Source organism: Gracilinanus agilis, chromosome 1, assembly GCF_016433145.1.
Source record: "Gracilinanus agilis isolate LMUSP501 chromosome 1, AgileGrace, whole genome shotgun sequence".
Lineage (NCBI taxonomy): Eukaryota > Metazoa > Chordata > Mammalia > Didelphimorphia > Didelphidae > Gracilinanus > Gracilinanus agilis.
Window position 1 is genome coordinate 364,151,265 of NC_058130.1, and position 15,931 is coordinate 364,167,195.

Consider the following 15,931-nt stretch of genomic DNA (forward strand, 5'->3'; position numbering starts at 1 on the left):
TTTTGAGTAATTGTAAATGTTTCATTTGCATTATCTGTGCTATTCGAGTGCACATCACGCTCAGCCAAAGTTTTTCTCTCCATCTTCATCTGTCTTTTGCCCAATTTGGGAAAGTGAGGCAGGTAAGATAAAAGCGTCTTGCTCATCTAGTGATGAAAGGAGAGATGGTCCAGGAGGATCGAGGAGGCAAGACTATTTTGACCCCACTGGTCAACGGGCCCTGTGACTCGGGGCAGGTGCTTTTGTAATTTAGAAGGCTTTTCCTCTGAGTCTCTCTGGATTTGAGAATCCTCTTTGAAAGAACCCAATTGCTGCTAAAAAGAGTTTCCCCACTAGTCGAATTGTAACTAATCCTAAGAAGGAAGTTGTTGGTGTGTGTGTTTTGTGAGTCTGTCTGTCTGTTTACTTATCAGTCTGCCTGCCGATCTGTCTTCCCGGACAAAATTGCTGGCCATAGCGCAGAGAGGATACTAACTTTGTTTTGGTACCGTTATTTTTGTAATTTTGCATATATTCAGCACTTTCCATGTTGCGTTGACTCAGGGTGTAGCAGAACCGATTTTCACTGAGAATTTTTTGTAATTCAGTTTGAATTTGCCCCTCTAAGGGCTGTGGTGAGGGGAAGCAGAAGCAAGTAAATGCTTAGAGTTTGGGCATCCAGTCTGTCACACCCTCTTTCCTTCTCTCCTCATCTCCCTCCCATCCCCTCCTCCTTTTTGCCCTCCTCCTTTCTTACCTCCCTCCTCCCGCCAGGCTGCAGTCGCGTGGCCCGGCGGGCGGCGCCAACGTCTGCCGAAAGGGCGCTAGCCGGCCCGGGCTTCGGCTGCCCAAGTTCCCGGGGGAAGCCCTGTTGCCAGGTTGAATTTTCACGCCTCCTCCAGAGCGCAGATTGTCCGAGATGAAGGCGCCACCTCTGGCGCCCAGGCCAAGACCCGCCCCTCCAGACTCAAAGTACTCTCAGGTCCTCCCTCGCTCTGCTTCTTATCTCTGCCGTAGCCCCCTCCCAGTTTCTTCTCTGTCTTGCTCCTCTCGAGCCCCACTTTCCCCGGGACTCACCCACTTCCTGCACCTCCAGTTGCTGCCTCAGGGTTGATGCCCACGGCGCTGACCGCCAGGGCGCCCACCCATTCCGTTCAAAGTTCAGGAGAAGGCCAAATACTCCGCAACTGGAGCCCAATCCAGGCATCGGGATGCAGAACTGCGGAGGCGGCCCCGTCAGGAGTATTGGGGGCATCGGGGGCCGTAGAGCCTTCGACAGTATCTGTCCCAATAGGATGCTGGATCTGTCCAGCCGGCAGCTCAGGAAACCGGGGAAGTTGGAGAAGAAGGTGCGGAGAAGGGGTTGGAGGGGGGCATCTGGGAGCATACCCAGAGCCCCAGGGGTAGGAACCGGTGTTGGGAGTCGGGTGAGCATGGGATGGGGAATGTCTGCGACTTGACTCCGAGAGACTTTTCCGCATCACTGTTTCTTTCCCGATTCAGTTCGCGCCCCCGCGGAAGTTCTTTGGGAGTAGCAGCCCCATCTCTGTTTACACTGACCCCCCGGAGGCGGAGCTGGCAGGTTTGCCAGGTGAGCAAGACTCCCCAGGTTCAGAATATTTCTCCCAGTGGATGTGACTTGGAATGCTGATTATGCTCAACTACTCTAATCTTTAGCTACCAATCCCATATCTGCCCCCAGCTCCGTCTCCTCTCCCTAACGATTTTGCTAGTGGCGCCCTATCTGTCCATTTCAATTCTGGGAAGCAGGAAAAGGGGGAATGGGATGGAGGATGACGGAGATACACATTTTGGGATCTGTACTCATGCCTCCGTCTCTTCCTCTCCCAGCCCTGACTACAATTGACTGGCAGGATTTCGCGGACTGTTCCTCACTACTCCACCAGGGGAGCTCCCCGAGTTGTGATGCTGCGGTTTCACAGGTACATCCTCTTCGGATTCTGGCAGTCCTTCTGCATCCATCCCTTCACCTCCCGCATCCCTAAACACGGGCTCTGATACTCCAGGAATCTTCCCATGTCTACCCTACCCAACTCGACTACATTCAAGGACTCATTTATTAAGCATCTTCTCTGTGTCAGGTACTATGCTAAGAGCTGAGGATGCAAACAGTTCTTGCCTGTAGTAAATACCTCAGGGGCTCCTGGTGGTGACTTCTGCTTCTCTGAAGATGCTAGGTTTTGGCTGGATAAGAGATAGAAACTAACTGGAATGGCAAATTAATTTTTTAAAAACCCTCTCTTTTTGCTTTTCTGCTCCCTCCCCCTTTGACTCTTTCTAGTATGGGCCTCAGTTTCCCCCAGACTATTGTGAGCAACCCCAATAAGGGGTTTCTGAGAGGAAAAAGGAGAATTCCAAATATTTGCCACCTACCTTTTAGGCTAATGATAGGAAGGCAAAGTGTATAAACATTATTTGGGAATGGATTGGGAAGTGGAGGAAGGGGAAATGTGATCCCTAACTGATATTCTCTTTCTCCATCCATGCTGAGTCTAATCCCTTTCTTCCAGCAAAGACTCTGAGCTATCTTTCGCTTAGGATGAGATTGCACCCCATTGAGGAAAGTGGAATAGGAGGGAGATATAGGTCCGAGGAAGATAAAGTAAGAGTGTAGTTAGGGTTATTTTATATATAGATACAGCCTTATGATGTGGAGCAATGGTCTATGTTTCTGAGTCTCAAAACCTGGGTTGTGATGGTGGATGGAAGGATTTGCCATTAGGAACCTAGACTCTTTGACAAACAGAGTTCACAGAGACAATTCAAATTCCAGATTCCCAAGTATTTCCCCAGCTGGTTCCATAGAGACTAGTAGGAATATGTTACTAAGGATATAGAGCTCACTAACCTCCATCTGAGCTAGCCATTTGCCCATCTCTTTGAAGAAAAGAGGTCTAATGCCTTCAACTCACCTAAACCAAATAGAAATAGCTCTGGATCTCAAGTTCAGCAATTCCCTAATGCAAGCTGCTTGGGGGGGGGGGGGAGCAGGACTCTAGTGAGTTCAGCTTTCTGGATTGTCTGAAACAAATTTCAACAGACAGAAAGCCTTACAGTTTAAAGGGTGGAAATGCTTGGTGTAGGTGATATTTATAACTTTTCTTGGGTGGAGAGGTTTAAACTGTATAAATGTAGTCATACTGTAAGACCTTGATGAAAGTTTCACCAAGAGATCTACAGTTCTCCTAACTGCACAGGAAAATATTGTTCAAGTGTCTCCTGAATTAAAGGGGAATCCCCAAAGGAAAGTCCCTCCTCTTCTATTAACACAAAAAGGCAAAAGAATCCTTTTGGAAATTTTTGCTGAGGGGATACATATTTTAATTTGTCATTATCATGGGGCAGAGGTATTTTATTTTTTCTTTAGGGGAGAAACACCACATTTTTACTGAAGGGGAAGGAAAAGTTTATGCTAAAAAGAATAATAGACTTGGAATCAGGACACTTGAGTTGGAAACCTATCTCTGCACTCATATTTGTGTGCTTGCATCAGCTAGCTTCCAGCAGATCTCCTCCTCAATGGTGAATTTAGGCTACTTAGAAATGGACTCTACCCTGGGGGGCAGCTGGGTAGCTCAGTGGATTGAGAGTCAGGCCTAGAGACAGGAGGTCCTAGGTTCAAATCTGGCCTCAGCCACTTCCCAGCTGTGTGACCCTGGGCAAGTCACTTGACCCCCATTGCCCACCCTTACCACTCTTCCACCTATGAGACAATACACCGAAAGTTAAGGGTTTAAAAAAAAAAAAAGAAATGGACTCTACCCTCCTCAGAATTGTCCTGGAATTCCTTGGGAAAGGTGCTGTGAGAAAGGGGAGCTTCCAGGAGTGGCTTTAGACTCCCAAATCAGGTAGGATGAAGCAGGATGGTACTAGGAAAAGAAGTTTGATTGAGGCCTATGTTCTAGTCCTAGGTATATCACTAGTTAATTCAGTTACTATTGTTAATCAATAATCAATCCTACCATGTGGCAGGTTCTTAGTTTCCTTACATATAAAATGGATCAAATGACTTTTGGGTCTCTTCCAGATCCAGAGCATTTTATGATTCTACAAAATAAGCAAATAAACATTCGTGACCACTTAGTATGCTAAGGCTGGCCTCCTTTCTCTGTGTTTCAGAGGAGGGAATAATAGCAACATAGACTTAGGCCTGAAAGAGAATTTATAGGCCATCAAGTCCAACATCCTCATTTTACAGATGTGGAACCTGAGGCTGAGAGAAGGTTTGACTTGCCCAGAGTCATAGAGCTTTTAAGTGTTTGAGGCAGAATTTGAACTCATGTCTTTCTAATTCCAAGTCCATCACTTTATGCATTAAACCATCCAGTTACCTTTATAATGGGGAAGAACACACTAGTAAAGAGCTGGGACTAATGGTGGGCAAGGTAGACAGTCACCAGATATAACATGATAGAGAAAGCCTCTTTAACTATTACTTTTAATAAATGCACTTTTAAAAATCCTAGAAAATTATTGGTTCTCAAATGTCTGTGGCAAGTCCAGTGAAAGCTCTGGCAACTGCTAACACATAGAGGGAGCAATTTTCAGAATGAGTATGGATCATCAAAACATCTTTTCTCTGGTTTGGTCTTTTCCTTCCTTCCTTCTTTCCTTCCTTCCTTGCTTGCTTCCTTCCTTTTTTAGAGTCACACAGCTAGGAAGTGTCTGAGGTCAGATTTGAATCTAGGTGTATTCTTAAACACTTAAAACTATACTCCTTAAAAAAAGGGCTGGCCCTAAGCAAGATTCAAAAGTGTACCATTTTTGTCTTTGGTGCCCACATTTTTTCCTTATTCTGCCCACTCAACATACACAGCCACACAACACACACTTTCAGTTATTCCTCTTTCAAGGTACCAAGTACCAAGTATGGCTGCCCAGACCTTATAGCTCCTCTTAAGGAAAGTAATCTAATAAATTTGTGCACATTAAGGTGTTAAGGGATGCATATGATCTTGTTCTATGAGCTTTTGTATTTTAAAAGAAGACCATCAGACAGCTAGGTAGCTCAGTAGATTGAGTCCTGGATTCAAATCTGACCTTAGACACTTCCTAGTTGTGTGACCCTGGGAAAGTCACTTAACCCCTATTGCCCAGCCCTTATAGCCCTTCTGCCTTGGAACCAGTACTAAGATGAAAGATAAGGGTCTAAAAAAAGGCTTCTAGAGAAGGGACAGTGAATGGTTAATGGTGGAATTCTGTGGAAATTATTTTGAGATGGGTGATGGTGTTAATATAGATTTGAGTCATACCTTTGGACATACTTAGATCACATCCTGAATGAATTTTCCTCTACTTTCTGGGAAAGAAAGCTCAATCTTCAACTGAATTCTTTCTGTAAAAAGCAAAAACAAAAAGACAAGCAAACAAAAACAAATGAGTAATCAGCATTGCACAGCATTCCCAATCCCTTTCCTACGGCCTTCCCATAATATACATACATACATATATGTGTATATGTATATATACTTGACTTTTCAAGAATCAGCAAATTCTCTTTTCCAGTGACTGAGATGTTTTGGTTCTTTTCTCATAAGAGAAATTTGGAGAGACATACAGGTTGCCAGAAAGTAGTAGCATTTCTCTCCAAATTTCTCTTATGAGAAATACATATGAAAAAAATAACTCACATTTCTATATCCTATGAGGTTTGGATTGCAAATATAGTTTACAAATGAGGAAGCTGAAACTTAGAGAAAATGAGTGTTCCAGTCACAGGCTGGTAAGTGGAGGAGTTTGGACACAAGCCCAGCTTCTCTAATTCCCAAACTAGTGCTTTTTATTACTGCTATTTACTCATTTACTTGCTTCTCCATATCATAGAATTACAGACTTGGGTCTGCAAGGGATTTCAGATATCATCTAGATCCTGGACCATTCTTAATCTTTTTTTTTTTTTTTTTATGTGCTATTGGCCCTTCTGGCAGAATGGATCCTTTCTCAGAATAATGTTTTTAAATACATAAAATAAAACACATCAGCTTCTGTATATTTTAAACCAATTATCTTGAAATAGTTATTAAAAAAAACTTTCAAAAAGTTAACAGACACAACAACTCTAGTCTAGCCTGCTCTCTTCTAAAAAAGTCAAAGGAAGGCAAAAGAATTGCTCTGGGTCTTGATGTCAATGAGGTCTCTGAACTCCCAGCCTCTGAAGGCAAAGCCAGGATTCTTTTCATTAAGCCACAAGATTCTACAGCACTAGATTCTCCCGGAGCTTGTGAAATGTGCAGAGTGCAGTGGGTCAGTTAGAATGGAACCGACCGTCAACAACAAACCCCGCCCTCTAGCAGAGCTTGCCTCCCTTTAGCTTTAGAATCACTTCTTAATTTCAGCAAATAGTTGGGCCAGCAGTCCCTATTCCTGTGGTTTGTTATTCCTGTGTAACTACAGCGTTAGGTTCAAAGGGAGCCGAACTCTGCTTTCAGGCCTTCACCCCGATCTCAGGTAGATCCCGGACTGATACATGAGTTGCCTGCCAGTCTCTGGGAAGGATTCAAGAGGCTGCAAAGGACTCGGATGCTGCACGTGTTTGCCCCGATCCAGCTACTGCGGGCACGTCTTCTGGGCACAACGTGAGCTGGTGGAGAGGTTCGAGTTCTAGTTAATGTTTCACGGCCTCTGGGGAGTAATGCGCAGCACCCCGAGGGAGGAAGGTGGTTGGCTCGTGTGACTGGCCAATAAGGTTTCAGCAGAGGCTAAGAGGCTCTCCAGAGACTCTGACGCTGCGCGTGCCATCCAGAGAGGTCCAGCCAGACTAGAGTACTACACCTGCTCGGACCCAGCCTCTGGGACCGGTGTAGTAGGAAGCCTAATAGCTGCGCCTCCATGCCCCACAGTTATCTCCAGATTTCGCCTTCGGATTAAGCACGTTTACCCTTGCATCCCTTATTATATATCTCTCCCTCCGCTCCCATGGCAATGCAAGCCTGCTATTTGCAATGTCTAGGATGGGGCTTGGATTTTCAGGTATGGCGGATTGTGTGAGTAAGTGAGAGAATGTGTGTGCGTGCGGGAGGATGAACTAGCCAAAGGGCACTAGATAAAGCAGATGTGTATAATTAGGACTGGTCAAAGAATTATTAGGATGATTTAGGATAATCTAATTAAGCTCAGTGCTACATTTCTACTTTGTTTCAGAACCCCTGTCCACAAACAGAAACAGAATTTGATCTGCAGGATTTCAGGGATGCAGTGGATAACCTCATATCAGGCAAGTGTGGTTTTGTAGTGGAAGGATGAGACTAGGTAGAGCTCCAGCAAAAGAGATTTCCCTTCTATGTCCACCACCCACTTAGAAACAGTGGCACAAGCCTGTTGCTTATTTCTTCAGCTGGGTAATTCCTCATCTGTTTCTGGCAAGAGGAGAAAACTTTTAAACAACCATTATAGCTCTGAATAGGAAGTGACAGTTAAAAATAAAAAGTTATTTTTGCAATTTGGTAACCCCGCAACTCCCTCTACCACTTCCAAACTGAGTAGATGAATGAATGATTTCGTCTTTTGTACTTCCTACATAGACAGGGCTCAGGATTAGTTTTTACTGTGCAACTCCTTGAGTGAGGTGTGATAAGAGTGAGAAGTCTGTGGAAGAGAAAGAAATGTATATTAGGGTAATTTTATATAGTTTTAGCCTCATGTCTTAGGGCAAGCTCTCTGAGCCTTGAGTTCTTTATTTTTAATAATGCCTTTCCTGCTTAAACTGCACAAGGAGACTAGAGGACCAAAAGAGATATGGCATGTAAAGGCTTTGTAAATCTTAAAACGCTTTATAAATTAAATTATCCTTTTAGCTGCTCCCAAATAAAAGGGAGATCATTTCCATTTTATCCATTTTGGAGAGGGGGAAAAGTCAGAGAATCTCTAATGATGGACACTGGGATAAAGGACTGTTCCCTAATCACTTCTCTAGTTCCCATGGAGAATGAGGTATAGGGGGATAGATTTTCCAAATAAAATCTCTGAAAAGATATTGGAGATTTTAACCAGAAATCTGTTGTAACTTTTGTATTAGCACTGTCAGTGATGCCATTGTGTGTTGCTCCACAGACCCATCATCTTTGATGTCATCTTCCATGGGTCCTGAGGACTTTTCCTTCCCTTCCTGTGATGCTTCACCCTTTGGTTCCTGCATTTCTCCCCAACCGGAGCACCCTATGCCTCCTGTGAGCATTCAGGGTGTTCCTCATCCTGAACAGTACTGGAAGGAAGTGGCCGACCAGAACCAGAAAGCCCTGGGAGATGCCTTGGTAGAAAATAATCAAGTAGGGAGAACAGAGCTCAAGGGTGGGGATCTTGGGACCTGGAAACAGGGGAAACCAATCCAGATGTAGTGACATCTTCCCCAAGTCCTTTTCAGAATTCCAAAAGATAATTGGTACTTTTGGAACTTTTCCCTATTCCACTGGAAGTGCCTTAATAATTTTGATAGTTCCTGCCCTCAATTCCTCCAAGCTCCATCTAGCTGTGAAATCCAAATGGTAGAGATAAGATCCGAATCCTGTTAAATTGTTGGTGGAAATAGACTACTGTAAACTTACCCCTTGGCATTGGCATGTAAATGCTCTTGTGAATTCATGTACCTGTTTATTTTTTCTTCTTTTGGTCCACACTTGATTTCAGTGGTGTGGGAAATTTCAGATCAACAACACACCTGTGATTTATAGCCTTAAAGAGGTAGCTAAAGCTCTCAGAGGATGAGTGATTTACTTATGGTCACAAAGTCAGTATTCTAGACATCCCAAAAGTCTTGGTGTGGCTTTCATTGCTTAAATAAGGACTAGAGATGAAAACTGCATTGTCTCTTGGGATAAGCAGGATTTGAATCCATGTCTTTCTCAGAATGAGATTAGCTTTCTAGCCACTTAGACCACCTGACTCTTGCTTTTCCCTGTGCAGTTATATTTACAATTTGAGATGGAATATTATATTAGAGATTGAATAGAATATATATTAAGAATCTAAATTGTGCCCGAGATGTTAAGAGATCCCATGAGGAAACAGAGAGGTGAAGGGAATACCATTCAGCTAGTGGGGTCAGAGTTCTCTGAATCCAGGTCCAAGCCTCTTCTTCCATAGGACCATTGACTTCCCCAAGTCCACTCCCTCAGGAATGTATGATATGTCTGGGACTGTCATGCAATCCTCTGTGCTTTCCCCCTGCCTGGCAGCTGCACGTGACACTGACCCAGAAGCAGGAGGAGATTGCATCCTTGAAAGAAAGGAACATTCAGTTGAAGGAGCTGGCCAGCCGGACTCGGCACCTGGCTTCTGTCCTTGATGTAAGTGGGGCGATGGCTGGGGTTTAGAAAAAGTAATCGAGAGGAATGACCAGTAATATCTTAGCTCCACGATATAGTTACTTGTTCACCGAGGAGTGTGCGGGAGCGGCTTTCAAGAGATTGCTAAAATGCCAACGTGAGTATTGATACCCCCGAAATGGGCAACCTATACAATATCAGTCCTTAATTGATTGTTTTGTTGATTTCCAGATTTAAGAAGGTGTTAATAATGCAGATTAAATTGAAAGCATACACCTCGCTTCCTCGTTAAACATTTACCAGCACACCTCTGTATTGCTCTGTAAACATTACTTGCGCTCAGCAGGAGTGCAGTAGACGGCTCTGGGAGTGTCATCACTAAACTGGAGACTTGGTGACTGGAGACTGATCACAATAATAACAATAACTGGCATTTTATGGGGCTTTAAGGTTTTAAAAAAATGATTTACATCAATTAGCTCATTTGCCTCTGGCTGCCGGGCAGTAGCTCTTCTGTAGATGTCCATTTTCCATCCCACGGAAAGGATAGATGGGAATATTATCAGTGGCCCTCAGCAGGACTGCTCATTCTGCGCTCAGTCCCCATTTGTCTGTGCGCAACTCCCAGAACCGAGTTTAACCTTGATGCCAAGTGGCCAGACTACACTCAACTCCCTTTCCCCTAAAATCACAGAAGCTGATGATCACCCAGGCCCAGGATTGTCGAGCTGCCCCGGAACCCTTCCTGCTCAAAGCGTCAGCCAAGAGGAGCCTGGAGGAGTTGCTCACCGCCAGCGGCCAGGATGGCGCGGAAGTGGACGCGATACTGCGAGAGATCTCGGAGCAGTGCGACGTGGCTCTGCAGAGCCGGGACACTAAGCGGCCCAGGCTGCAGCCGGAAGCCCCGGACACAGACTGTACCTCGGCGGTGGCCCTGCACGGAGCCTTCCGCGGTCTGCAGGCAGACTGCAGGCAGAGATCCCTGAACTTGAGTCATAGCGAGCTGGAAGACGGCGGCTCTTTCAGCACCCCTATTCGCGACCACTGCACCATCCGTACTCTGGCGTTCCCCCAGGGCAATGCCTTTACTATTCGGACCGCCAGCGGGGGCTACAAATTCCGCTGGGTTCCTAGCTGAGCTCAGGAAAAGAAAGGGCCTCCCAGTTGCACTGTTTTAACCGCCCCTCTGTCTGACACCGGGAGGCATTGCCTGCACGACCGCAATGTTTTGTGCTGCTCCTGTCTCGAAAACCTCACTTTTGGCGAAGACCTCTCTCTATCCTACCCGGCCAATGCATCCCGCTCCCAATCTCGGGGATTTTGTTGTTATGAACTGAAACAGCTTGTAGGAATACTGTATTTCAAAATCTAGTAGAAAATGCTGTAGTATAACACCTTCCTCTTTTAAAAGGGGCGGGCGAGGGGGAACGGGATCCAAAGATGTAGTGCCATCACTTTTTAAATTACGCATTATTCTGAATGAGAATCATAGGAATTAAAAAAAAAAAAAAGAAGCTTGTAAGGCATTTTAAAGTCCAAACCTCTCATTTTACAATGAATGAAGCTGAGGTCTGGAGTTTACGAACTGGTCCAAGGTCACACAACTAAGTTAATGACTACTAGGACTAGATCCCAGGTTTTCTGATTTAGAACACTTGTAGTGGTCTTCATGTTTTGTTTTGTTTTTATTCAGTCAGGCGTTTCTTCCGACTCATCTTGACCCCATTTGGGGTTTTCTTAGCAAAGATCCTGGAGTGGCTGGCCATTTTCTTCTCCAGCTCATTTTACAGATGAGGAAACTGAGGCAAACAGGGTTAAGTGAATTGCCCTGAGTTACACGATTAGTAGGGGTCTGAGGCTGGTTTTAAATTTGGGTCTTCTTGACTCCAAGCCTGGAATTCTAACCATTTCTTCATAGTAAGTATTTAATAAATACTAGTTCTTTTTTCTTCTGTGTTATTCTACTTTCTCTCCTGCTGGAAGGAAATGTAGTTTTTTCAAACTATTATTCCAGCCAGTAATAGAAGGAAGGAAAGATAAGAATGATGAAACTATGCTTTGAGAAATGAAATGGTAGATTCTGTATCTCAAAAAAAAAAGCATAGAATGATAGATTTAGATCTGGATCCTAAAACTTAGTGCAATTTTAAGCTTTAATAGTTGGCAGAGACTATCTGGTCAAATCATCTCATTAAAAGATAAGGAAGGAAACTGAGATTTGATGAGTTTCCCAAGGTTATACAGATGAGCATCAAAGTCAGGATTTGAACCCACATCCTCTGACTCCAGAACTAGTGCTCCTTCATCTGTAGGGGCTGCCCCCACCCTCAATTTATGTCTGAGGAAACTGAACCCCAGAAAACTTAATGGATTGGCCCAAGTCACACAGGTATCATGTACCAGAGTCAGAATTTGAACTCGGCTCCTTTAATTCTTTTTGCTTGAGATAGACGCAAATATATTTTACTTCTACGTGAATATGTTAAGCACATTAGTTTAAAAATATCATTTCTATAACTTTATATGATTTAATATACATATAAAATGTTATTTTAAAAAATTTGAGCTACATAAAAATGATTCATTCCTCTTCTATTCTTTAGAAGATTTTTGAGTACAGTGGTGTGCTTACTATTTCTACTCATATAGCAACCCTTCCCTGTTTTGTTTTTGCTGTTCAATTGTTTTTCATGACTCCATTTAAGGTTTTCTTGGCAAAGATAATGGAGTGGCTTGTCACTTCCTTCTTCAGTTCATTTTGCAGATGACAAAACTGAGGTGAATAGAGTGAAGTAACTTGCCAAGAGTTACACAGCTAGTAAGTGTCAAGGCCAGATTTGAACTCAGTATGAGTTTTTTGGTCTTCAGGCCTAGTGCTCTATCCATTGCACCACCTAGCTGCCCATGACTTACTAAATGGTCAAAAGAGTTCATCATCTAGGTGGTGAAACCTTCTAGAAAATTAGTCTTTCTGTACTTTGTTAGGTTGGTCCTCAGGTGCCTGGAAGGAGTTCCTCAGATGACCACATGTCCTTCAGATGGCCAAGTATACAGTCCCATGTACCTGTGGAAGATGGAGCACAAAGGGAAACCATTTTAATTTAGCAGGTGCTGTCTGAACTTAAATTTCACTGACTTAGCCTTAAGGACTCAAAGGTCACCTCCGTACTATGAGAAGGCATTGAAAGAGAAATTTTATGAAGGTTGGAAAGCTAATTTTGTTCAAAAGAGCATCAGACTGATTGAGGCATTTGGGGATCATAGGACCCTTTGGCAGTCCAGTGAAGTTTGTGGATCTCTGCTCTGAATAATGTTTTTAAATACATAGAAGGAAATACAGTGGATTAAAAAACAAATCAGTTATGTTGAAATATAGCTATTGAGATACTAAAAAACAAAAACAAGTTCATTGACTCCAGGTTAAAAACTCCTGCTCTAGGAACATAATAGTATAAGGATGTGGTTCAACTCATGAATAAAGATGGAGGGGACATAATATGTGTATATATACAATTATGTATACATAAATATATTTATAAACATACATATATGAGTGCCACACCAAAAATCAATTTTCCCAAGTTAAAATCTGGCCTCGGACCCTTACCAGTTGTGTAACCCTGGGCAAATCACTTAAACCTGTTTGCCTCAGTTTCCTTAATCTGTAAAATAAACTGGAGAAGGAAATGGCAAATTACTCCAATATCTTTGCCAAGAAAATCCCAAATGGGGTCAGGAAGAGGTAGGCATGACTGAAATGACTGAACAACAACAGATATCTATATGTTTTTGTCATAAGGAATGCTTTTTATACATTGGAATTCTGCAGGTAAGATGGCACAATTCAAAAGACATTTTTAAATTCTTAGCTTGGAAATCTTAGAAAATGTCTTAGTCTTTCCTTCTTGCTTCAATCTCCTGTTCATCATGTCTCTTTTTTATACCATAAATCATTTACAGAGTAGTAGAAATGTAATATTAGAGGCAAATGTTTTTTTCCTCCCTTTACTTTCCCATACCTCTCCCATTTTTTTGTTGTTGTTCTGTAGCCTTCATGTGGTCCTCAAGGAGGAACTTCTTGAATTTAGGAGGCTCAGATCTGGCACTAGCCCAGTGCTATTCCATCTTAGCTTAAGACTCTGCCATCTGAGTTCAGATATCATGTAACAGTTGAGCTGGGTAGCGGTAGCAGAACCTGCTACACCAGTTTATGATGTGTACTGTTATTTGTATTGAAACAGCTCTTTAGAAACCAATAAATTGATACAAACCCACATTTCCTCATGGTCTAATAGATGAAAAATTTTTATAAACAATGGTGCAGTGACTGGAGCATTGGATTTGGAGTTGAGGAGACCTGAGCTCCAGTCCTCCCTCAGACACTCACTAGATGTGTGACTATGGACAAATTATTTAACTTTACTTCATGCTCCTCTGTTTCCTTATTTGTGAAATAGATGGTAACCTCTATTTTTCTGGTTATTGTCATGCTCAAATGAAATATGTAAAGCACTTTGCTAATAAATCTCTGAAGTACTATTTACAGTATTACTATTCATGAATTTTTTAGTCAGCTCAAATGCACAGAATCTGAAATGTCTGCACAGTAGAATCTGCAGCAAAAACAAACAACTCCTTCCTTCAAAAAGAAAACCCTAACCTGTCCTGGACAATAGCTAACTTTACAAAGGAAGTCCTTTATTTTTTTTTTACAACCCCCCTACCCCCCCCCCATTAACAAGTATTTATTTTTCTTCTTACTTTTAATACTTTAAAATTTTCTAATTTCACCAGTGTGGATATTCCTTCTCTAGATTTATATCATAATTCCTCCTTTAAATCTTATTTCCCATAAATACTCTGTAGAAAACCAACTCATCATCCTGGAGGCCTAATAGGATCATAAGAGTCTAGATTTAGAATGGCCAGGTGCTTCAGAAGTCATTTAGTCCAACCCTCTCATTTTACAGGAGAGAACACTGAGAGCCAGAGAGGTTAATGAATTTAGGCCCAAAGACACAAAGACAGAAGGAAGGCACGGATTCAAATCTGAGATAGCTGACTCCAAATACCATATTCCCTCTATTAAAAAAGTTTCTAGATGCTGAAATATGACCTAGGTTATAGATCTATACACACATATATATCTGTATGTAGTGTTAAAGAAATATGTGGGTACAGAGAGATATAGATGTATAATGATGTTGATGATGTATATCTGCCTATGATCTCCTCAGCTGCAGTTGATGGGAGGAACATCTACTCCTATCACCCTGGCTGCTGCTGTAAGTTATCCCCTTCTCTCTAACAGGTTTGGTTGCTAACCTGTTAGAAATTCCTTCAACAGCTGCCCAAGCAAGGACCCTTGAGAGGTTAGATAGATGGTTAACCTTTCCAGGCCCAACTTGGGGTTGGGTTGATTAATATTGGGCTATTGATCAGCCTTGGATAATTTTTAGGATCTGACTGTGTTTAACTCCCTTCTCAAGGGCCATGATAGAAAGACCACTCAGGAAGGTACTAGTTATTGAACACTCTTTATCTATAAATAGGGAAAGGATAACAAGGTCAAGATTTGGGGATTGGAAGCCCTATTGATCTATTATCTATTAGACTAATTAATAATCATGACTGGAGACTACCGATCTGGTGGAAGCTTGAGATTTCACCTCTCCTCCTATCTCTGGTCAGACCTGGCCACAGCCAAGCCAGAGAATAGGGAAGGCTATTGCTGCAGATGTATTGATGGTTTTTATTCTCTCAGCTCTCTCACTACTAGTGTTGATGATTCACTAGCTCTCACAGTCTAGCCGGAAATAGATTCAGGCTTATTCCTACCCTCTTCTTCTTCTACTTCCTGGCAACCCTTCAACTATCCGTTAGTCAGCCACCCACTGCCCAGAATGAACCACAGAGGTTTTTGCAGAGATCTGTGATCTCCCGTTCTTAGCCTCCGAGTCTAGAGACCTCCTCCAATGTACCTGTGAGGGGTATATATAGGGTGGGGCCAACCAACATTTGCCCCTGGCTCATGGCACCTGGGAATATTCTGAGTCTCTCAACTGCCATCCCTGTCAGTCAAGGTGGCCTCCATTTCTTCCCAGATTATTGAATATAACAGTAGACATACATATATTCATATATTTACAATCTACATTATACATATATACATGCATATACATACATGTATAATGTATGTGTACATGTACATGCAGCTAGATGACACAGTGTATAGAGTGCCAGGTCTGGAGTCAGGAAGACTCATCTTCCTGAGTTCATATCTCGTCTCAGACACTTATTAGCTTTGTGACCCTGGGAAAGTCCCTGAACTCTGTTAGCCTCAGTTTCCTCATCTATAAAGTGAATTGGAGAAGGAAATGGCAAACTGTTACAGTATCTTTTCCAAGAATTTCCCAAATGGGGTCACAAAGAATTGCATACAACTGAAAGGACCAAGCATCAGCAACAACTAGATGTGTATGTGTTTACACACACACACACATACATACTTATATTTTTGTATGTTGTCTTTTATATTGAATCTTTTTTTGAGGAGGTGTACTCACTAGTAACAGAACAAAAGTTGCACATTGGAAGAACCAATAATTAAATGTGAATGTTTGTAGACAGCCTTGAAATCATATGGTTTTTCTAAGCATCATCTTTCTCTT

General features: G+C 42.7%; 1 protein-coding gene across 1 annotated transcript; it reads left to right on the forward strand.

Moving 5' to 3' along the window:
- The first annotated feature begins 1,190 nt into the window (after positions 1–1,190).
- Positions 1,191–10,398, forward strand: MCIDAS (multiciliate differentiation and DNA synthesis associated cell cycle protein). The gene is made up of 7 exons (XM_044657736.1): positions 1,191–1,328; positions 1,483–1,570; positions 1,831–1,922; positions 7,141–7,213; positions 8,050–8,264; positions 9,171–9,281; positions 9,955–10,398. Exons 1-7 carry the CDS (start codon positions 1,191–1,193, stop codon positions 10,396–10,398), a joined length of 1,161 nt encoding a protein of 386 aa, XP_044513671.1.
- Positions 10,399–15,931: the final 5,533 nt, after the last annotated feature.